The sequence below is a fragment of the Aotus nancymaae genome, unplaced genomic scaffold (genome assembly GCF_030222135.1).
Source record: "Aotus nancymaae isolate 86718 unplaced genomic scaffold, 86718_ANA_hifiasm-v0.15.2.pri h1tg000049l, whole genome shotgun sequence".
Lineage (NCBI taxonomy): Eukaryota > Metazoa > Chordata > Mammalia > Primates > Aotidae > Aotus > Aotus nancymaae.
In genome coordinates, this window is record NW_026988463.1 from 13,266,314 (window position 1) to 13,285,510 (window position 19,197).

Sequence of the window (19,197 nt, forward strand, 5' to 3'; positions counted from 1 at the left end):
TATGGAAAGGGAGAATGTCAAGGTAATAACCAGTTTCCAAAACAAGCTACACACCTGAGGGTCTCAGCAGGCGGCCTCCTACCTACCTCCTTTCCTTGAGGCAATGATATCTTAGGGAGGGGTTCCTATCACTCATTCCTGCTTGGTAACATTCTTGGGTCACAGGTGATGGATTTCACCCAGCAAGCAATGCCCCAACCAAAGCTTTTACATTTCCTCATTGATTTCTGCCTTTGGTTCAAGGATAAAAGCCAGCAATTAATCCTCCCATTACACTTAAGAATAAAATCCAAATTCTTTGCAGTGGTCCGTGAGGTCTGTTTGAGCTGGACTCTGGCTAATGATGCACAATTCTCTCCTCCATACCTACTGTGAACACATCACAGGATGCGTTTGTTTCCACAAACTTGGTGTACCGCAAATGGCTTAAAACAACAGAAATATATTCTCTTGCAGTTCCTAAAGCCGGAAGTTGGCTGTACCGCGCTCCTTCTGAAAGCTCCCCTAGAAGATCCACTGTTACCTCTTCTGGTGGTTACTGGCAAGCCTTGGTATCTCTTCCCTTGTAAGCTGCATCATTTCAGTCTCTGCCTTGGGCCTTACATGGCCACTTTCTGTGTGTGTGCGCGCGTCCAACTTTCTCCCTTCTTATAAGGACGTCAGCCACTGGATTAGGGCGACATTAATTCAGTATATCCTCAACTTGATGACCTCTGCAAAGACCCTATTTCCATGTGCATTCCCAGCCTGAAGTTCTGAGTGGACACGGATTTGCGGGGGATACTATGCCACTATACGTGAGATTCCCTTCTGTTCCTGAACACACCAAGCTTGTCACCATCTCAGGGCCTTTGGACCTTATTCCTGCTGTTTCCTATGCCTAAATACTCCTTCTCATCATTTGGACCTCTGACCAAAGGCTACTTCCAGAGAAACCCTCCTAATACCCAAAGAAGACGCCCCTACTCATGGCTCTGATGACCTCTCCATATTTCAATATGTTCATAGCCCATATTACTACATAAAGTTATCTTTCTTGGTTACTTGAATATGCTCTGTCTTCCTTAACTAAAATATAAAGCTCTACTTAGGGCAGAGGTTGTACCTGTTCTGCTCCCAGCTTTATCCTCAACATCCAGCCCAGTGCCTGGTACACAGCAGGGGTGCAATAATATGCATGTGATGAAAGAGGGAAAGCACTGATGATATTCCAAGCTTAATGACCCAGTCCCTGAAATATGAGAAATGGGCACGTTGCTTCGTCTCCTGGTCTATCACCAAAGACTGAGTGATCTGTTCTTTACAGGTATTGAAGGGCTGGAGCTCAGGTTAAGTACTTTCATTTCTCGGACAGATGAACTAGGATCCATCTTCCTGTCTGAGAATTTGCAGAGACCTGGATACTCTTTACCAGACCTAGCACAGGGGAGGGAGGTAGAATAAAGTCAGGTGAAGGAGGCAGGGATCGATTAAAGAGACTGTTCAGGGGTATCAGAGGTCTGTGTATCAACAGGGACTTCCTATCTTCCCACTCTTGTCAGTGGCAAACTAAGTAACAGATCACCTTTATTAAATGTGTGTTCTAGGCTACCACCTTCACTAGGAATTTACATTTGCTACCCCCTTCAATACTCTCAACATCCTAATGAGGTAAGTGCTACTATTGTTCTTATTTTATAAGTGGGGAAACTGAGGCTCAGAGAGCTCAGAGAGCTTTGATAGTTTGTTCAAGAAATGGAACTGAGACTTCAACCCAGAACATCTGGCTCCGCTGCTTGAATTTTTGGCCATAACACTCAATATTTATTGAACCTGATGCCTGCAATGTAGAATATTGCAATGTAGGCATTCTACATTGTCTGCAATGTAAAATGAATATGGCTTCTTTCACAAGGGCCCATCTACAGGAAAGGATTGTTTCAAAACTAAAGAATACGGGGATGAGAGTTATGCAGGGAAAAACTCTTCTTGATTCTTCCTCTCAAAACATTAGGGATTGGGGCAAATGTGCAAATATCACATTCTCAAGAGAAAACATCAGGATGGCACAGCCTAAAGTTTAATGAAGCCCGGAAATTTGCTCTCATGGCAAAATATGTTTATCTTTTTCTTCCTCAAGGTGGGGTAGGAGGAGAGAGCCGCGAGCGATGTGAGACTGACTCCCTGCCAATTTGGCTACTGCATTGAGGTTGGCTACTGCATTACAAGCGGCATGGATCTAGCATCCTCTGAGTTACGGATGAAGTACTGGCCAGTCACAGACCGGAAGTTGGTTTCCTATCACAGAGATAGGTTCGATAGAGCTGCAGACTAATAATAGAAATCAGAACTGAGACTGAGGTTTCTTTACCATCACTCCAGTCCAGACACTCACTGGGAGCTTTCCGTGTGTTTTCTCATTTAGTTGGTCCTCTGAGCCACTGAAGTCCATGTGGTTTCCTGGGCTTTTCATATCCTATCTCACTGATCCCTCCATGACAATGTAGTGAGATCAGATTTTGAGATATTAATCAAATTTTCTTTTCTATGTGCTTCCACTATTTCTTCACTCTTTTTTTTTGTTTGTTTATTTTGCTTTGTTTTGTTTTTCAAGACTGAGTCTAGCTCTATTGCCCAGACTGTAGTGCGGTGGTGCAATCTTGGCTGACTGCAACCTCTGCCTCTCGGATTCAAATGATTGATTCTCCTGCCTCAGCCTCCCGAGTAGCTGGGATTAGAGGTACCCGCTACCACACCAGCAAATTTTTGTATTTTTAGTAGAGATGGGGTTTCACCATGTTGGCCAGGCTGGTCTCAAACTCCTGACCTCATGATCCACCCGCCTCGGCCTCCCAGAGTGCTGGGATCACAGGCGTGAGCCACCGCGCCCGGTCTGTCCCTTCACTATTACAGGCGTGAACCACCATGCGCGGCCCGTCCCTTCGCCATTACAGGCGTGAGCCACCGCGCCCGGCCCGTCCCTTCACCATTACAGGCGTGAGCCACCGTGCCCGGCCCGTCCCTTCACCATTACAGGCGTGAGCCACTGCGCCCATCCCATCCCTTCACCATTACAGGCGTGAGCCACCGCGCCCGGCCCGTCCTTTCACCATTACAGGCGTGAGCCACCGCGCCCGGCCCGTCCCTTCACCATTACAGGCGTGAGCCACCGCGCCCGGCCCGGCCCTTCACCATTACAGGCGTGAGCCACTGCGCCCGTCCCATCCCTTCACCATTACAGGCGTGAGCCACCGCGCCCGGCCCGTCCCTTCACCATTACAGGCGTGAGCCACCGCGCCCGTCCCCTCCCTTCACCATTACAGGCGTGAGCCACCGCGCCCGTCCCATCCCTTCACCATTACAGGCGTGAGCCACCGCGCCCGGCCCGTCCCTTCACCATTACAGGCGTGAGCCACCGCGCCCGTCCCCTCCCTTCACCATTACAGGCATGAGCCACCGCGCCCGTCCCATCCCTTCACCATTACAGGCGTGAGCCACCGCGCCCGGCCCGTCCCTTCACCATTACAGGCGTGAGCCACCGCGCCCGTCCCCTCCCTTCACTATTACAGGCGTGAGCCACCGCGCCCGGCCCGGCCCTTCACCATTACAGGCGTGAGCCACCGCGCCCGGCCCATCCCTTCACCATTACAGGCGTGAGCCACCGCGCCCGGCCCGGCCCTTCACCATTACAGGCATGAGCCACCGCGCCTGGCCCATCCCTTCACCATTACAGGCGTGAGCCACCGCGCCCGGCCCGTCCCTTCACTATTACAGGCATGAGCCACCGCGCCTGGCCTATCCCTTCACTTTCAAGATGATATGGTTTGGCTCTGTGTTCCCACTCAAATTTTACCTTAAATTGCAATAATCCCCACGTGCTGTGAGAGAGTCCCAGTGAGAGGTCAGTGAATCACGGAGGTGGGTTTTTCACATGCTGGTCTCATGATAGTGAATACATCTCATGAGATCTAGTGGTTTTGTAAAGGGGAGTTCCTATGCACATGCCCTGTCTTGCCTGCCACCATGTAAGATGTGCCTTTGCTCCTGCTTGGTCTTCTACCATGATTGCAAGGCCTCCCCAGCCATGTGGAACTGTGAGCCCATCAAACCACTTTCCTTTTTTTTTTTTTTTTGAGAAGGAGTATCGCTCTGTTTCCCAGGCTAGAGTACAGTGGCAAGATCTCGGCTTACTGCAACCTCTGCCTCCTGGGTTCAAGTGATTCTCTTGCCTCAGCCTCTGCAATAGCTGGGACTACAGGCATGTGTCACTATGCATGGCTAAGTTTTTCTATTTTTTTTTTAGTAGAGACGGGGTTTCACCATGTTAGCCAGGATGGTCTTGATCTCCTGATCTCGTAATTCACCCACCTCAGCCTCCCAAAGTTCTGGGATTACAGGCATGAGCCACCACGTCCAGCCCAAACCTCTTTCCTTTATGAATTACCCAGTCTTGGGTACATCTTTATTAGCAGCATGAGAACAGACTGATGACAAAAAACTAATGTGTTGGATTTGAATCCTTATACTACTAGGTTCTTAAAAGCTATGGTAGAGCCCCCAGTCTTGAAAGACAAGACTATGAGATCTAGGAATGCTGAGAAGAAAGAGGAGTTAACATGGCTGGGAGTTTGAAGGATTCAGTGCAACAGTTTTATATGACAGATAACAAAGTTTGGAAGTATGCACAGCTCACTCTGTCACCCAGGCTGCAGTGTAGTGACATGCTCATAGCTCACTATAGCCTCGACCTCCTGGGCTCAAGTGATCCTCCCACCGTAGCCTCCCAAGAAGCTGGGACTACAGCCATACACCACCATGCCTGGCTATTTATTTTTATTTTTTGTAGAGAAGGAGAACTTGCCATGTTGTCCAGGCTTGCCTCAAACTCCTGAGCTCAAGCAATCCACCCATCTCAGCCTCCAAAAGTACTGGGATTACAGCCATGAGCCACCGCACCCAGCCATGTCTGATTTTCATGACTACAAAATCTTCTTTACCATATGGAGGAAACAACATAAACTTTGACAGCAAATGGATCTGGGTTCAACTCTCTAAGCTTCACCTACAAAATTGAAACTAAAATAACCAGGTCTGTGTGGTCTGGAAATGGAGTGTGTAGAAGAGAATTGTGTAGAGTACCTTGCATCCTGAAAAAGTCCAATGTCATTGCCTCACAGCAGGTATTTAAAAGGTACTAGCTGCTATTTCTGTCACTATCAGAAAATATAAAGATTATAAAACGAGGGTAATAAAATACACCTTGTGGAATGCAGTGGAGAAGTAAACGAGAAAAGGCTCGTAAAAACTCAGAACATTATACAAGGTGCCTGGTACATCTCCTGAAATGTACCTTCCCATCAGAGAAGACACCACAGCTGACTGCTATGTATCTCCTTTATTCTACCCTTTTTTTTTTTCTTGGACACATGGTCACTCAACTTGGAACTACTTTTACCAGCCCTCTTGGAATCTACATTTGGCCATGAGAGTGAACTTTCGCAATGAAGTAATAGCAAACGGGATGTGTCCAATTTCTGCTTCACCTGACTTGCTTAAACAAAAAATGCTTGTCTTGGTTGTCTACTCTCTTTCCCCTTCCCCCAGGCCAGAATTATGCAATTACAGCAACCAACTATACTAATACAGATGAGGACAAGATGGTAAGAGTCATAGGGCAATAAGGCTGGAGGAACCTGGATCCCGGAGTGAGCATGTGGAATAGAGCTGCCCACCACCAACCTGGACTACTCTCCTTGGGTCATGACATGGTTTGGCTGTGTCCCCACCCAAATCTTACCTTGAATTGTAATGATTCCCATGTGTCATGGGAAGGACCTGGTGGGAGGTAAGTGAATCATGGGGGTGGGATTTTACTGTGCTGTTCTTGTGATAAGTCTCGTGAGATCTGATGGTTTTGTAAAGGGAGTTCCCCTGCACACGTTCTTTTGCCTGCTGCCATATAAGACGTGTCTTGCTTCCCCTCGGTTTTCTACCATGATCCTAAGGCCTCCCCAGGCATGTGGAACTGTGAGTCCATTAAACCTCTGTCCTTTATACATTACCCAGCCTCGAGTATGTCTTTATTAGCAAAAACAAACTAATACAAGTCTATTCCACGAAACAGTAATGTCCAAAATAGGCAAATATATAAAGACATAAAATAGTCAAGTCATTGCCAGAACCAGGGGTTAGCTGGGAGAGGACTGCTAAGACAATGAGAGAAATGGGAAATGTCTACTAATGGCTAGAGTTTCTTTCTAGGGTGAGGAAAACGTTCTAATATTGATTGTAATGATGGTTGTATAACTTTGTGAACATTCTGAAAACCATTGGATTTTACACTTTAAATGGGTGAATTGTATGATAAGGGATGAATCATATCTCAATAAAGCCATTAAAAAAATACTTCCTTCTCTTAAGCACTATATTTGTGGGACCTTTTGGTACTGTGAAACAGTATTTACTTTAACTTTTATAGGACTCTTTTCTGGGTCTCTTTTTCTTCTTCTTCATAAGCTGAATTAAAAAGTAAAAGGGATAGAGTTCATGTTGTTAAAAAAAAAAGTCCAGGTATTTCTCTCTTCTTTTGCGCTACATGCTATAAAGCTGTGCTGATTCCAGAGTCTGTCTCGGCAGACAGAAACATGAAAGGTAGGGAAAAAAGCCTGAGTTTCCTAAGCAGGAGAGGACCCGGGAGGAGATAGGAAGACTTGTCTTCATGGTGAATTAGCTGCATTTCACCTGCCTTCAGCCTTGCTGCAGAGACATGAGTAGGGGAAACTGCACATAAACCAGGTCCTAAAGAAGCCTGGGGCATCTGGCCCTCCCCACAGTATACCTTATCTTTCCCAAAGCCATATTGCTCTAAGAGAGAAAACCAGAAAGGGCGACCGGGAGTCTGGCTGTTTTTTAGCCTTAACCCTGAGGCCTCCAGACAGGAGGTGGTAATGTGACTTTTTTTTTTTTTTTTTTTTTTTACTAAAATCCCATATAGAGGCAAACTATTAATCCAGACTGAGGAAGAAGCCTTTGCTAGGGAAAATTCTAAAACAGCCCCTGGTTTGGGCTTTGCACCGAAGCTGTCCAGCCTGTACCATGGACCCCCTTTGTTGCGGCTGCCAGGAGCCCTCTGAAGCCTCAGGCCCTTTCTCTCTTTGCTTACACAGTCCTGCTGTGCAGTCAACATCTTCTTAAAGGCTACTGGACAAAGGTAGACAGGCTCATGCTCCAGTCATGGCTGACCACAGATCCCTCCTCCTTCCCACACAGGGTCCTGGATGGAACTGTGTCCACTCACTGCCTTCCTATGCATTGCTGCTCTATACATAGAATTTTTTTTTTTCCAGAAATTCATTGCATGGTCTGTCTTCCAATCATCCTCCCAGCTGGTGAAATTTCATACAACTGGTGGTTTTCTAAATGAAGCAAATAAAAGGAAAGAATTCTAAGCCCTACTTGTCACCTTCCTCTTGGCTGTAGTTTCCTGGGACCATGTCAATGTAGATAATTATGATATCTGGGATCCTATGTTAGACTAACACATGAATCAATTCTTTGACCTTTTCTGTATCCACACTCTGTTCCATGTGACTAAAAGATGTTAGCAGACATGAGACAAATAGACGTTTGGAGAAGTGCTTCCTGGTTTGCATTTCTCTCTCACATCTCTGCCACCCTCATGAGACCATGTCTGGGCTACCCTATTTGAGGTGAGGCACGTGGAGCAGATTCAAGTCACTCAAGTCATTCCAGTTAAAACCAGCCTAGATTAGCCAACATCCAGCCAATTCCCAGAGAGAGAGGTGAAATTAGCTAAGAAGAACCGCCCACATCCACAGAATTCTGTGGCATATAGACTCCTGATCTAAATAACTGCTGAACTAAATAAATTTTAAGCCACAAGATTTGAGGTTATTTGTTATGCAGTGTTATTGTGGGAGTAGCCGACTGATACAAATACCAATCATTCACTCACCATACTTCCAAGAAGAGCCCCCAATTTTTAGGTGGAATGCATCTCTCTTCTATTATTATTATTATTATTATTATTATTATTATTATTATTATTATTGAGACGGAGTCTCACTCTGTCACCCAGGCTGGAGTGCAGTGGCGTGATCTTGGCTCACTGCAAACTCTGCCTCCTGGGTTCAAGTGATTCTCCTGCCTCAGCCTCCCAAGTAGCTGGGATTACAAGTACCCGCCATCATACCCAGCTAATTTTTGTATTTTTGTAGAGACAGGGTTTCACCATGTTGGCCAGGCTGGTCTTGAACTCCTGACCTCAGGTGATCCTCTCACCTCAGACTCCCAAAGTTTCTTTACTATTCTTAATCCATGTGGTTTAGATGTTATATCCCCCCACTTCCCCATGCCCCAGTCATTCTTCACTTCTTTGCCCTCCTCCTACAAATTTTTTCAGAGGTGGCCATGTGACAAGGCAAGTTAATCAGAGCAAAGCCTGGGATATTTACTTATAGAGGCCAAGTGGGCAAAAAAGATTAATAGTCTCAAGCTTCCCATTTTTCAGGAGAGGCAACTTTGGCACCTGTTATATACCAAGCTCAAGGACCATCAAATGGATAAAGCAGCACTGGGTCCAGAATACTGGGTCTGGTTGATTCTCATTTCCCTGTGCCTTTTCAGAAAAGACAAAATTTCCTTTGAATACTATGACCAGTTTCATTTAGTAATTTATTAACAAAATCTATGTTGAGTGCCTACTGTGTGTGCTGTGGCCATCATGCAAGATGGCTTTGGAATGAACAGGATCTGGCTGGGTTACCCTCAAGAGGGACAAACGGCCAAACTAGTCAAATGTTTACTGCAATCTTGATTCAAGGGCATTCTATGCAAACGAGAGAACTATCTCTGCTCATTCATTTCATGCCCTATGGGTTCACAAGGAAGCTCATCAAAACTCCAGGGTTTGTTGTGTGCTTTTCAAAGCGGACAGAACTCAGGAGTGAGCGGGATTTGATTTTTATTAAAAAACTTCACCTCAAATCACCCTCCTGTCTTCCACCTGCTTTGCACCCAGTGGCTCATGAACAAACCAATAACCCAAATCAGGAAATTGCAAAAGCCTGAATTTAATGAAGTAATGTTTTGAAGCTGCCTTTAGGTGGTGGGTGTTTCCCCGGGACGGCCTATAGGCTGCATGCACTCCAACGGAACTGTAATCCTGTTGCACATTGTCTACCGTCTTGTGCCTTCTGCATGAGCACTTCTCACTGACGTAAGTCAATTTTCATAGAAGAACGACCTAGTATGTTCTGAGTACCTACTATGGGCTAGACACTGCTTTAGCCATTTTACCTACACTGTCTCATTTAAACCCTCTTAAAGAGACACAGCAGGCAGTATCATTCTTCCCATGTGACATATGAAGGAACTAAGGCCCAGAGATGTTAAATAATTGGGCTGCCAAATTACTCTGACACTGCCAATAAGTGGCAGAGCCGGAAACCAAGCCCAAGACTATCCACCTGCAATGCTGTTACCATCCAGCTGTGGCCCCAGCTCCAACCACCACTAAGAAAATAGTTTCATTTCAGCAAACAGCAAAAATACACTGGGAAGAACACCAGTATATAAGAATTGATGCTGTGTTGCAAAATGCAATTGCATCTAGGGTGGGGGATTAGGAAAAGCTAGGTCTAAGCTCTATTACACGTAAGAACCACCCAGGAGGTGCATTTAAAAATTGAATATGCTGGGACACTACACTCAGAGGTTCTAATTCCTTAGCAATGAGTGGGCCCAGGATCTGTATCTGTAACAAGCATCTCCAGTGATTCTGGGTCAAGACCTCAAGCCCCTCTTCGAGGTCTGGACCCTGGACCTCTTGTGATGTGTTTTTCTTGTGTGGTTTTAAGAAACAGCAGTTTTCTCAAGGGGAACCAGTTTCCTCATCTATAAAAGCAGAAAAGCTAGGTGAAGTGTTTCCCTTCCCTTCCCTCTCCTCTTCTTCCATCTCTTTCTTGCTTTCTTGCTTGCTTGCTTTCCTTTTTTTTCTCTCTCTCCCTCCGTGTCTCCTTCCTTCCCTCCTTCCTTCCTTCCTCCTCCTCCTCTTTAGACAGAGTCTTACTGTGTCACCCAGGCTGGAGTGCAATGGCATGTTCTCAACTCACTGCAACCTCCACCTCTGGGGTTCAAGCGATTCTCTTGCCTCAGCCTCCCAGGTAGCTGGGACTACAGGCATGTGCCACTGCACCTGGCTTATTTTTGTATTTTTAGTAGAGATGAGGTTTTGCCATGTTAGCCAGGATGGTCTCAAACTCCTGACCTCAAGTGATCCGCCCACCTCAGCCTCCCAAAGTACTGGGATTACAGGCTTGAGCCATCGCACCTGGCCTAGTGAAGTGTATTTCTTTCTGAAACACTCCATCAGGATGACTAAGAGCTATCTCCAAAGCAGAGATGAATGGAGATTTTGTGAGTACTGGCTTCTTTTATTGAGTACCTATTATATGCCAAGCCAAGCCCCGTGCAAACCCTACGGAGAGTAGATTCTCTGATCTCCTCTATTGGAGAAACGGTAGAAATGGGAGGCTGGAGCATGCGTGTCACTTGGAAAAGGGAACCCAGGCCAATTCTAGTCAGAAGCAGAGAGATTAAATTGCAGTCTATGGCAGTTTCTCCTAATTTGGTTGCTTTACTGTGGCACTGGACTTAGGTTTAAAGATTCCGTTTGCAAAAGAAATAGATTTCCAAAGACATGGATTCATCTTGATTAGGACAGTCTGTTAGGCTTGAGGTGGATCTTAAACAGGTGTGACAGGCATTTCCAAGGCTGGGCATAATGTTTTAAAGCTGCCTTTAGGTGGTAGGTATTCCCCCGGGATGATATATAGGCTGCATGCACTCCAAAGGAACTGTAACCCACATGGTCTATTGCCTTGTGCCTTCAGCACGAGCATTTCTCATTGGGCGAAGTCCAACGCGGGGCGTGGGTGGACCAACAGCAATGACCACTAGGAGGCAACTTGCATGGGAAGCCCTAGGCAGTGAAAAATAAATCATGCAAACTAGTATGACGTTTACCATTTCCTGTCCTGGCAGACACATTCCTCCTCCAAAGGGAGTCATTATCAATGCAGGTGGCAGTAGGGAACTTGTATCTTCAAGGACGTTGTCCTTTCTCCTTGACAGCTACCTCTTCCTTTTCCCATCTCCCCCAGTGACACCCCCTCCACCCCAGCGACATGTGCACCTCTATCTACTTCCCTGCCCATGCCGTATGTTCCCAAAGTGGGTTCCCAGCAACATTCGTGCCACTGGATGTTAAGATGTTTATTGGTTTCCCTTAAGAGTAAAGAGATCAGATGTCAAAAGTGTTTGATAGATGGCGGGTTAAAGAGTTCACCAGTTTTTATTACCACGAGGCTTTTCAGAGCCTTTAATTGGCTCACCTGATAATCACAGTACTATGAATACCAGTAATGACCTGCATGCATGTATTACTTTCCGTATACCAGGTACTGTGACACGTGTTTTAAACATCTTATCTCAGGACAACCTAGGAAGTAGGTGATATGATTGTCTCCATTTTGCAGATCAGAAAATGGGGGATCAGAGAGGCTGAAGATAACAAGAACTAGCAAATGATGGTGCCTGTATTGGAACCCATGTGTGTCTGAGTCTACGGCCATCATATCCAACTTGTCTCTTTTTTTTTTTGAGACAGAGTCTTACTCTGCGCCCAGGCTGGAGTGCAATGACATGATCTCGGCTCATTTCAACCTCTACCTCCTAGGTTTAAGCGATTCTCCTGCCTCAGCATCCTGAGTAGCTGGGACTGCAGGCATGCACCACCACACCTGGTTAATTTTTGCATTTTTAGTAGAGACAGGTTTTCACCATGTTGGCCAGGCTCATCGCAAACCCCTGACCACAGGTGATCTACCTGCCTCAGCCGCCCAAAGTGCTGGGATTACAGGTGTGAGCCACAGTGCCTAGCCTGTCTCTCCTTTTTAAGAAAGTGGCAGAATGTAGACGGTGGGGGCATACAAACTTCCCTACCTCGCTACCATTCCTCATCTAGAGTCTGGGTCTAGAGGCTGAGTAGAAAACACTAGAGGCAGACCTATGACCCCAAAGGAACTTGGTTTTCACTGGGACCCCTTTCCTCTCCCCAAAGCAGGATAAAGGTGCATTTAGCAGGACAGGTGAAGTCCTGTTTGGGTACAAAACAGCTCCTGCCTTTAACCTATCCTGAAATATATTCTAAATGCATCAGACGACAAAAGGATGATATAAGGACAGAAATGCAGACTGCTGCTGAATGCCGTCAGAGATCATAATGGCTTTGTTTTTCACAGGGAAGGAAAACAAAGTTAATGCCTCAAATTAGTAGGTCTGTCTTGTTCCAAACTGTTTGCATTTCTAAAAATGGACTTTGACATGTGAACACTTTTTATCAAATGCAAAACCCAAAAATCTGTCTCTCTCAAGGCAACAGCAGGTAATCAGGGGATTCTCATTAAACACACTGATGTAAAGCTCTCTTTCCCAATGAGGGAAAAGAATGAACTCCCTCCCCCTAACAGCTCAGGATGTTTCTAAGTCTTTGGAACCCTGGTCAAACTCTGCTCTTCAGAGCTTTCACCTTACAAAAAGGTATCTGGAGAACAAGTCACAGAGTGTCAGTTTCCCAGAAAGGTATCTCGGCTGCAGTAGTTTTCAAAGTGTGGTCCCAGACCTGTAGCATCAACATCACCTTGGGACCTGTTAGCAGTCCAACTCCTCAGACCCTATCCAAGGCTTAGTGAATCAGGTGCTCCTGGGTAAGGCCCAGGAGTCTGGATTTGTAACAAGCCTCCAAGTGATGCCGATGCATGCTCGAGCAGCTTAAAACGTGAGAGCCATTGATGTCATGGTCCCTCCTCCTCCTTCTTTTTGCAGTCTCTCAATTGTCCTTCCACTCTATTTTCTCCTCTCCACCTACCAACCTCAGTGCAGGTTACCACCCACCTGCAAGAGCCTCCCAGTGGGTGTCTGCAACTCTAGTTCACAGTCCCCTAATCCAGTCTCCACTTAGAAGTCAGAATAATCTTTTGAGAGGGCAAAAAATGGCCATGCCAGTTGATATGCTTTGGCTGTGTCCCCACCTAAATCTCATCTTGAATTGTAACTTAATAATAATCTCATATTGTAATGGTGAGTTCATTCCCACCCAACAATTTCCACATGTTGTGCAATTGATTACGGGGCGGGTCTTTCCTGCACTGTTCTCATGATAATGAATGAGTCTCACAAGATCAGATGGTTTTAAAAATGGGAGTTGCCCTACACAAGCTCTCTCTTTGCCTGCTGTCATTCATGTAAGATGTGACTTGCTCCTCCCTGCCTTCTGCCATGACTGTGAGGCCTCCCCAGCCACGTGGAACTGTGAGTCCAGTCAACCTTGTTCTTTTGTAAACTGCCCAGTTTTGGGTATGTCTTTATCAGCAGCATGAAAATGGACTAACACACCAGTTTCCTGCTTATATCCTTGCAGTGACTCCTAATTTTCCCCAGCTCAAGCTCGTTAAAGAGTTTCACTGGTCAGGTGCAGTGGCTCATGCCTGTAATTCCAACACTTTGGGAGGCTGAGGTGGGCAGATCACCTGAAATCAGGAGTTTGAGATCAGCTTGACCAATATGGTGAAACTCTGTCTCTACTAAGAATACAAAAATTAGCCACTGTGGTGGGAGTGCCTGTAGTCCCAGCTACTTGGGAGGCTGAGACAGGAGAAATGCTTGAATCTGGGAGGTGGAGGGTTGCAGTGATCCAAGATCATGTCTTGGCACTCCAGCCTGGGCAACAGAGCAAGACTCTATCTCAAAAAAAGAAAAGAAAAAGATACGAGCGCAGTACCTCACGCCTGTCATCCCAGCACTTTGGGAGGCCCAGGCGGGCGGATCACCTAAGGTCAGGATTTTGAGACCAGCCTGACCAACATGGTGAGACCCCGTTTCTACTAAAAAAGTAAAAAAAAAACTTAGCCAGGCATGGTGGCTCGTACCTGTAGTCCCAGTTACTCAGGAGCCTGAGGCAAGAGAATCACTTGAACCCGGGAAGCAGAAGTTACAGTGAGCTGAGACTGTGCCACTGCACTCCAGCCTGGGCAACAGAGCAAGACTCTGTCTCAAAAAAAAAAAAAAAAAAAAAAAAAAAGAGTTCTACCTCCACCTCCTTAGGTCAGCTACTTCTCCACCAAGTCCAACAAAGCATATTGAGAAGGGTCCTTCTGGTCTATTGTAAAAACAGCTGCTTCCATTACCCCAGTGGAAAATAGCTTAGAATAAGAGTCAGACTGACACAGGTTCAAATGGCAGCTCTAAACCATGGAATAGTCGTATGACTCTAGACCAGCAAGACATATCCTTACTCAGACATCATGTTCTCATTTCTCAATGGGGATGACAATGCCTACACAGCCTTATCATCAGAGAATTCAGTGATAAAATGATGTAAAGGCCCCATTCTCTGGCACATAGTAGGGAGGTAATTAAATATAGTTACCACCTGGCATGGTCACCCAGCTAGTTTAGTTAACTCACAGACTCAAGTAGACCAACTTCTGTACCCTCTCTGCTCACCACACTGTCCCAGGCACACTGAAAACAGCATTCTGTTCCCTGCAAGGCTAATCATTCCAAAGACCCTTGGCCAATAACTTGATTGTGTTTCTCTCTCCCTCAGAAGCTGTGTTCTTCCCATCCCTGCTCACAATTAATTTACCTTGTGTTTTGCCATTTTGCCATTGCAGCTTTCTGAGAAAAATCAACGTATTTCACCTTACCTGGCATGATTTCTCATAGTGGTATTTTCCATCAGGCAACAAATACTGGGAAGTGAGGGGTAGCACACTGTCCAACAACTGCTAGATGTACACACACATACACAAACACCTACACACTGGAACTTAGACAGACTTGCAGATGCCACCCTATGCAGACACACGTGTGTACAGGTCACACAGACACCAGGACTCTCCATCCCTTCATTATTTAATGCCAAATTTGACAACACCTGGACAAAAGAGCTAGAAAAAGCCATACAGTACCTTTTGGTGACTTAAGTGTCGATACTGCCCAGTCACCATCAGAACTTCCTAAAAAAATAACAATCAAGAGATGCTGATGATGTTTGCAGGGCACGTATGTTCAGTGTGCCCTCACACCCAGGTGCTGGTGGCTGCCCCTGCTGCAGCCTCCAAGCAGGGGGAGGCCTCAGGGGACCCAGGGAACAGGAAAGGGAGCCACATGTGAAAATGCAGCTATGTCTGCACCTCTTTCTGCAAGGCCTTGAAGCAGCATCGTGTTAACACCCAACAGAACATCAAAAGAAGCCTCCTGAAAAAGGCCTAGATATTTTCCGTTATGTAAGGCACAAAGAGAATTCTTACGTAGAAAATCTGGCTCTAAATTTCAACCTGCTTAGAAAGAAAGAAAAATTTGAGTTATATGAGTTCACCTTGGCTCAAGACTACACTCTGATGACAAAGGATGGATTCTGATTGTGTTCTACTGCAATGCCCCTCCTGAAAAGGGGCACATTATTGGTCCCAGATTCAAGGTTGGGACAGGCTCTGCTGACTGCGACTTTAAATGCTAGGTGGCAGGCTCTGTGGGGTGGGGGCTACCTCACCACATTACCTAACACACAGTCTTTGTTAGGAAAATATTACTGAATGAAGGAATGCATTCAATTTTATCCAGAGAGTCACCCTTTCTAAGGTAGGGAAATTCTCCTGAACAGTAACGAGATCAAGCTTGTGATCTGAGAATCCCATAATGAGTGATACATTGCTTTACAGAACAGATGTGTGCCTGGAATTTTCATTATAAATCAGTTTATCCGAATTGAATTCCCTTTCAGATGTCCCGAATGAGCCCTGGGGGATCTAATATTATTAAGAGAATTCCATAGTGACTGCTTTCATAAAATAAAGGATAGAGAGAATGGGTTAAGGCTAGACCCATCCCCAACCCCCACAACCTTGCACTTTCTTTGATAGTTCTTTTCTGTAAGATTGGGTTTTACTTAAAGTGGGCCAAACCTATCCATGGGGACTCTCCTCATTGGCTGGAGACCTGACCAATCAGCGTGTGCCCCTAGCTCTTTCTTAGGCATCTACCTGGAAAGACCCAGGTCCTCAAGAGTTTGGTACCATTTCCAAAGATATATCAGGCTGAGTGAAGGCAAAGGGAACAGTCTGTCATCTGAATGATTACAGAGCACAGATCAGGCCCCATTTAAACACTTCCGGTTGGCCTCCCAGACATGCCAAAGGATGCTCAAATTGCCACATCCCCCCTACGGATCTGAACTGTACGCTCCTCATCACTCACGAGAGAGACAATTGGAGCCACAGAGGAGTGAGGAAGTTAAAACTGGATGGGGCCCCAGCCAGGATGACTCGATTCTTTACTCCCCCAGACTCAGGGTCATCTGGAAATAGTAATGCAAACCCAGCTCTTCCTGTGTGGATGGCCACAGGCTGACGGAGCCACTAAGTCACTGACTCCAGGGAAGCCATCTCAACACCAAATCAAATCCATCACTGTTTGCCTTGAAGGCAGGAACCATTCTTTTCTCACCTCTGTCCCCATTACCTCAGAGAGGGCTTAGGTCTTAAACAATGAATTTTTGTTCATAAGTTCGTTGACAATAGGGCATTTAATAAGATGGTGTATTATAGGCTACGGAACACGTAGGTAAGGCTCCACGGTGCACTTGGTTGCACTTATGAACATTAGAAAAATGCTTCAAGGGTGACAAATGCTCATTAAGAGGAGATAGACCTAAGGTATTAAAAGGAAGGAGGTATGAGGGAACTTTCAGTATGATGAAAACAGTTATTTTTACTGGGATGAGGTTAGCCAAGTGTACTTTTTTTTTAACAAGCACACTATTGTAAAATTATTAACTGTATATTTCACTGTATGTAAAATATACTTCCACTATAGCGTACCTCAAACATGCTATACTTCAACTATACTTGGCATCATAGGGAAAATTTCACTTTTTGTTTGTTTGTTTGTTTCCCTTGAGACAGAGTCTCTCTCACTGTTGTCCAGGCTGGAGTACAGTGGCACAATCTTGGCTCACTGAAAATTCTACTTCCCCACCCAACAGGTTCAAGTGATTTCCTGCCTCAGCCTCCTCAATAGCTGAGATTACAGGAAAGTACCACCACACCTGGCCAGTTTTTGTATTTTTAGTATTTTTGCCATGTTGGCCAGGCTGGTACTGAACTGATCTCAAGTGATGCGCCCTCTTCCGCCTCCCAAAGTGCTGGGATTATAAGTGAGAGCCACTATGCCCAGCCAAACTTTTACTTTCAAACAAAGAAAAATGATGAATACCATGGTAAGCTCTCCTTCCCCTAGAAGAGCAAGGGATAGGCTTCCCCAATTTTTTTTTTTGCCTGGTTACATACTTTAGATGCCAGAAATTTGTCTGACCTATGCAGAACCACAAGGTAGGCTCCCATGCTGTAACCATATGGGCACCACAGGCCAGGGAACTTGTATGCTTAACTGGGTTTTCAGGTTACATTTTTGGCTCCGTCTATAATAAGGCACGCTTCTCAACCTCGACATTGGTGGGAAATGTTTAAATCCACATTTTTGCTTTAGTAAGGAGAGTCAATTGAGTGAAACAGACTATTTCTCTGAAGGACTGTATTGAAACAGAATGTTTATCTGACGGATTGTATTACAGTATCTGTATATGTGAAGACAGCATAGATTCATGGAAAGAACATAGGATTCCAAGTCAAGCACTCTTGAATATGAGTCTTGGCTCTGCCATTTACTAAAAGTATGGATTATGGGAAAATTACTTAACTATGCTAAGCTTGTTTCCCCAGCTGCAAAATCGTGGGACTAATACCTCCCTCAGAGGTGTGGTGTTCCTGAGTTCAGTGATGTTAGCCCCCTTTCTGCCCTAAATTAAAAAAAAAAATTAAACTAGTAGAGGCCAATCCATGGCCAAGAGCCTCATGTATGACTCTTAGGGTTTTCACTCATGATTTCAAGAGTAAAGAGGGAATTCCTGCCATACTGAAGTGCATTGCTGCTGCTGTTTGAAAAAGTGCTATTGGAAAATACATTGTGATTCTGGCAAAATAGTCAATCATCTGTCAAACAGCAACACAAAATATTTTAAAAATAAAATTAAAATTTTGAATTAGAAATGAAGGCACACAGCATTGTATCAATGATGCTGGTACATCCTGTGTGTTTCTTATACTCAGTAGCCAAGGTTGCACTGAGCCATCTTAAGGGCACATGGTGAGGAATCTTTGGCCACCTAGGAGTTCAATAATCACAAACCTAGAGGAAACACTAGACAAGGGGCTAATGAAAGATAAATGTAAATGTGCAGGCAATTTTCTGTTTGCAAAGCCCATCGGGAATTACACAGAAGGGTGAAAGGGTGATCGTTTCCAGTTCTGGAACTACCAATCATCCCTCTCTGAACCAAGTGAGCTTTAGGGATATTTTCACGAACACATCGGCCTTCCAAACTTTGACCTATGAAGAACCACAAGGTAGGCTCCCATGCTGTAACCATATGGGCACCACAGGCCAGGGAACTTGTATGCTTAACTGGGTTTTCAGGTTACGTTTGTGGCTCCGTCTATAAGACGACACGCTTCTCAACCTCGACATTGGTGGGAAATGTTTAAATCCACATTTTTGCTTTAGTAAGGAGAGTCAATTGAGTGAAACAGACTATTTCTCTGAAGGATTGTATTGAAACAGAATGTTTATCTGATGGATTGTATTACAGTATCTGTATGTGTGAGCATCAACTTTTATTGTCCACCCTGTAGTTGGGGAACTGGAAGAGGCCTGGATTGATTATTTGAGTGTCCTTAGGACAGCTTAGAAAAGCCATTTGCTTGCTTGCCTACTTGTTTTATCAGATCTCGACATGAGTTAACATTCGTGTATGTCTTTTCCATCAGACCGGAGTAAAGAATACAGAACTAACTCTTTCTCCCTCACAATGAAACGTGGACAATTGCATGTTAATCCAGGTATCAGTGTATCTCGGAGATCAGGGGAAAATTATGACCATAGATAACTCTGGTCTGGGGCTTTAATATGCTGCAGTATTTCCTGAGGACTATGTGTCAGGGTGAGAACTTTACCTGCACTATATGATCAAGTTTTCAAAGCCATTACCTGTATATTGTCATTATAATCTCCATTTTA

At 45.2% G+C, this 19,197-nt stretch overlaps 1 protein-coding gene across 1 annotated transcript in view; it reads right to left on the bottom strand.

The window, feature by feature from the left end:
* SHISA9 (shisa family member 9) overlaps window positions 1–19,197 on the bottom strand; it is a 346,948-nt gene that overhangs the window by 13,675 nt on the left and 314,076 nt on the right. Inside the window, exon 4 of the mRNA XM_012453215.3 lies at window positions 15,033–15,080. Coding sequence (XP_012308638.1) covers window positions 15,033–15,080 — 48 coding nt within the window. The remainder of the gene's footprint in view (window positions 1–15,032; window positions 15,081–19,197) is intronic.